This window comes from Solanum verrucosum, unplaced genomic scaffold, assembly GCF_900185275.1.
Source record: "Solanum verrucosum unplaced genomic scaffold, falcon-dt-bn FXZP01000046.1, whole genome shotgun sequence".
Classification (NCBI taxonomy): Eukaryota; Viridiplantae; Streptophyta; class Magnoliopsida; order Solanales; family Solanaceae; genus Solanum; species Solanum verrucosum.
In genome coordinates, this window is record NW_026020759.1 from 172,801 (window position 1) to 178,316 (window position 5,516).

General features: G+C 28.0%; 1 protein-coding gene across 1 annotated transcript in view; it reads right to left on the bottom strand.

The window, feature by feature from the left end:
* The window catches only part of LOC125812777 (pentatricopeptide repeat-containing protein At4g21065-like), a 13,736-nt gene extending 9,470 nt beyond the window's left edge, over positions 1-4,266 (bottom strand). The window contains exon 1 of the mRNA XM_049492249.1: positions 4,048-4,266. Within this exon, the coding sequence (XP_049348206.1) occupies positions 4,048-4,266 (219 nt within the window). The remainder of the gene's footprint in view (positions 1-4,047) is intronic.
* Positions 4,267-5,516: the final 1,250 nt, after the last annotated feature.

A 5,516-nucleotide genomic window follows, 5' to 3' on the forward strand; every position in this document is an offset into this window, starting at 1 on the left:
AACAATTAACGAAAAAATAAGAAAAAGAAAACATTAATAAAGGAATAGTTAAACAATAAAATTTAAATTTGTGGTGTAGTTTTTATTTCTTTAGCAACCTAACATATTGAGAAAATATTCATAAAATGAATAATGACTTGCAAAGTGCTATTTCATCTTTCCATTTTCAAAAACTTTCTTTTTATCATTAATATTATTGCATTATCATATAAAAGAAGAGACTTATAGTAAATCAAAGGAATAGAAGATAATTCGTTTTTTTCATCTTTCAATTTTTGTTTTGCTCTGCAAATAATTTATTTTTATGTGGTATATAATTTGATAATTTATTTTTATGTGGTATATATTAATTTGATTATAGTATTTTTTTTAATTGATCATTGAAATTCATTATTTTGTACATCCTAATTTTATGAAATTATATTTGAGTAAATGAAAAACATCTTAATTTAATTTGTAGGATAAAACGAGAGAAGAGTGTGCTAAAGAGGTTGCAACATGCTTTATAAATTATATTTAGATTTTATCTAAAAGTAGAGTTAATATTTTTAATACTAGGTTTTAGATTGATCTATGAACTTAAAATTTAATTAATTGGCACAAATATATCAACTCAACACACGCCACATATGCTATTAATCTTCATCATATTAGAAGAAGGAGAAGTTGTTAGTATAATGTTTAGAGCCTTTTATGAACATACCCTTATTTACACATAAATTATGGTAAAATTTTGTTAGCATTATTTGTATATGAAAAATTAAAACATTATATATGATTATACATGAACTTTTGTTACTTAATAATAATTCGTATTTAGTTATTCATAAATTTAAAAATTATTATATTTTAAAATATCCGCGCAACGTACGGATACGTATACTAGTTCAATTAATTCTTTAATAAATCTAATGGACAATCCACACAATTCAATGAATTTATAACATAATTTGGTTAAATAAATGAAAGTACATTTTTAGACTTTTACGAGTTAATAAGTTTTTAACCCAAAATTAGCGTTAATTTCCTAAATATTTATTCAAGTTTTGAAAATTGCATTCAAAGTTTTAAAGTTACTTCTGTTCATTAAGATAAAAATATCATTTTACTATCAGTATTTTCCTCCAAAAATACTAATCATCTCAAAAACCTTTTTTTCCCCTTCTAGTTGGCATTAGGGGTGTCAATGGGATAGTTCGGTAGGTTATTTTTAAAAAAATATATCATTTCAATTTTTCCGGTATTTTATAATGTATAACCAGAATTAGATTTTTTCGATTTTTTTTACTAAAATATCACCTCAAAATATATTATAATTAAAATACTCCTTTCACAAATATGTTCTTGAAAAAACACTTCAATTCTTCACCGGGAAGTCAAGAATGTAAAACTCTGTTGCCATATTGTTTGATCTTAAACATATAAAAGGAGTGTTTGCATAGATTTTGTCATATTGCTTGATATAGTATCTTTTAATTTTAAACTCAATTAATTAAAGACTAATTAAAGAGCAAACTCTAAGTCGTCTAGTCACCAGAGACGTAGGACCTAGATTATATTTATATTTAAAAATATTATAAAATATGTTTATATATAAAATTAACATATTAATATATAAAATATATTTACATACACATAAGGTCATTCGGTTAGGTTCGGAAATTTTTTAATTTTTTCATAAATTAAAAAGACCATCTTAGTTGTTCGGGACGATTATACACTTAAATAAAAGTCCACGATTTTGTTGATAGAATGACGAAAATCGGTTCGATTCGATTAGATTCGGTCGGTTCGATCAATTTTTCATGTTCTTTTGACACTCCTAGTTGGCATGCTATACCTTACACCTTTTTTTTTTTTTTTTAATATTAGCCATATTTAACTCATTATATTTTGTTTGATAGAAAAATCTGTAGGGTATTAGGTTAGTTGTGAATTATTTTTTGTATAATGTTCAAATAAATTTCTATGCATGTAATTTACTTTTATTCTTGCAGAGACATGTGTCTGATGAGTTAAATAGATTCATTATTATTTTTTAAAATGATAGTTTAATGACGTGACATATCAACTAGAATAAAAGGAGACGTTTGAGGTATCTAATACTTTTTGAGAAAAATAATAATAAGTGAGTGATATTATCATCTTTAAAAAAATAAAAATGATTCGTGTAGACAATTTTCAAAACATAAGTAACTATTTAGGAAAACAATATAAAGTTTATGTATCGGAAAAAATTCTTAAACATGCAAATTACTTCTTGATAAACTAATATATTCTTTTAATAACAAATAATAAGATAATAATTTTAGTTAAATAGATTTATTATTTAAGAAAAAAAAGCTTTAATGACATGAAAAATAATAATAGTTAAGTGATTATTTTATATTAAATAAAATAATAATAATACTTAACGATAATTTTCAAAACTTCAATAACCATTGAGAAAATGAAAAAGGGTATAAAATACACTGGAATAAAGTGGTACAAAATCATCACCCGTCCACTTATTGGCTCTCAAACAGCCTCCTTTCATCCAATTTTTGGTCGAATATTGGCCACTTTTATAATGGACAATCATTTAAATAATTTTAATGATTTTTTTTAAATAAATGGCGATCGTCTATTGGTTATATTTTGAATTACTTAATAACATCTCAACCATTTCTAATTATATCCGATCGAAATTAACTACATCCGTCCCAAAATAACTTAATCCAAACACAGAATTGCTTCGCGGATATATATAATATGAACAATTGTAAAAATAATTAATTAAAAAATTCCTAAGTACACTTAGCTAGGAATGGCAATGAGGCAGGGTAGATGTAGTGGGGGTTGGTTTAAGGCTATGCGGAGCGGGTTTAAGGTTGTGTGGGTGGGTTGAAGTGGGTTTTTAAAAAACTAATGCGAGGCGGGTTCAAACTTAATTTTAACTTTTTACATGTTATAAGACTGATAGAGCATTATTTATTAAGATAATTTCTTTAAAGTTACTAAATTATTTAAGATAATAAATGAAAGTGGTTCAATAAGAAAATAATATAATTTCTTACATGTTTCCCAATAGATCTCTAAAAATAAATTTTCAAGTCATTATCTATTAAATTAATACAACTTGATGAAAAAATAAATTTATTTTTATGAATTTTATTTTATTATCAAACTTAAATAGAAAAATAAATATTAAAAGAAATTATGCGGGCAGGTCTATGCGGGGTTAAATGGGGCGGGTTGAATATGAAAAAAAGTTATTATACGGACGGGACATATTACGGGTTAAGCTCAATCCGCCACCCCATTGTCATCCCTACATTTAGCGAAATCATTATTCATAATGAGGGGTAAAGAAAAAAATAAATAAATATTATGAATTATTATAGTAATAAGAATTTTATGTCATCGATCAACTACGACTCTACGAGTATAGAAAGTTCTAAGAATTTGTAAAAGAAAATAGAGAGCTTTCATCATCTTGAAAAGAATTGGAAGAACACCGTGCATCTTCGATAATAAACTGCATCTATAAATTATTTTATAAATAATTAACCAGTATATGTTTGTTTAGTTGTGTAATTTTCTCATTAATTTTAAGTAACTTAAAATGTAACCAATAAATATTCACTAAGTATTTAGGAAAATTAAAATTATTTAATTAACTATCCGTTATAAAAATGGTTAATATTGGACCGAAAATAAATGACATTGGTATTATAATAATAAGGCTCAACCCATTGATAACCCCCTAAAGTTGACACTAAATTTCACTTAGACACTTCAACTAGCTTCATTTTAGACACCTTATGTAGGGTCTTGTTTGGTCATTTTGACATTTTTTTTTACAATCACCCAAATATACAAGTATGTGTAATACACTCGTTGATGACGTGTCGAAGTGACGAATCAAACAAAGACACGTGGTATATATATATATATATAATAAATTTCAAATAATGACTTTTGAGTAGAAAAAAGATGGCCACAGATTTGATGACATGTGACATTTTAAACTCAAACAATAATTTTATTTAAAGAAAAAATCATCACCCCATGCCCAACCCAATCGTCTTCTTCACCCCACCCAACCCAGTTTTCCTCTCCACCCTCACCCACCCCAACCCCAACTGCTCCTCCACCCCACCAGTAGACACCAGATCTTCCTCTCCACCCCACCCACCCCAACCCCAATCGCTCCTCCACCCCACCAGCCACCAAATCGTCCTCTCCACTCCCACCCACTCCAACCTCAACCCCTTTTCCACCCATATCAAATTTTCAAGGAACACTTTCAAAAGAATTTAATTAGTTTGAAAATTTTATTTTATAAAAGTACGATTTTTTCTTCTTTACTTCTAAATATTAGTTATTAATTAACAATGGAAGCTTTTTTTTTTTTGCAATTCGGTGCAAATGATTCAAATACTTGAAAAAGAAATATCATATTATTTCGTAGTATTGAAATTTAAACTTTTAGGATATCTTGTGGGCTTAAATTTACTTTTTTATTTGTGGCATCACTAAATCTGTTTTACCATAGAAAAATTTAAGTTTGGGAAATGGTAGCTAGAAAATGGAGAAGAAGAAGAGAAAAAAATTTAGTGAAATAAGGCTTTCACGCGCAGTAAGTGTGTGTATAACACTCACTATGCCATGTAAGCAAAAAGTGTCAAAATGATATAGCAGAAATCTACATAAGGTGTCTAAAATGAGCAAAGCCCAGTTAAGGTGTATAAGTAAAATTTGGTACCAACTTTAGCATCAATAGCTTCATATTGTGCTACAAATACACTCATCGGTGTACTAGAGTTAGGATAATCCTTAAAAAAATTGTTCATACTTTCACCTCTTTGAGTTGTTGACATTCCAACACAAAAATTCCTTCTCACATATGCTGGAATCCATTTTTCACGAATTGCATATGTTCTTTGCAACCAACTATTTTCTTTCAAATCTTAGGTTCTTATAACAACTTCAAATTCCTCAAGCGTTGTTGTACCATGTAGACACTTACTAAACTTTGTTTTGAAATCATAAAAGTGATGATAGACATGACTTAAATATTCAGGAATTTTCTTCTCAATGTGCCACATGCAAAAGTGGTGTGCACAATATGGAAACACATTTGCAACTGCTTTTGTTATTACAACATCCTGATCCGTGATAATTTTACGAGGCATAACACCAAACATTGCCTCTTGCCAAGTGCGAAGTAACCACTCAAAAGTTTCTTGAGTTTCATCCCAAAGAAGAGCACAACCAAATAAAATGGATTGATAATGGTTATTAACTCCGATAAATGGGACAAAAGGCACCTTATATCTATTTGTCAAGTACGTAGAATAAAAAATGACAACATCACCAAAAAAATTATAAGCTATCCTAGACATAGCATCTACCCAAAAACAATTAGCTAAATGGCCTTCTACATCCATTTGTATTGCATAAAAGAAGCCCGGATTTTGTGTGCCTTAAAGTGAATGATGGTGATATGAAGAAACAACAATACTCGCTAAAAC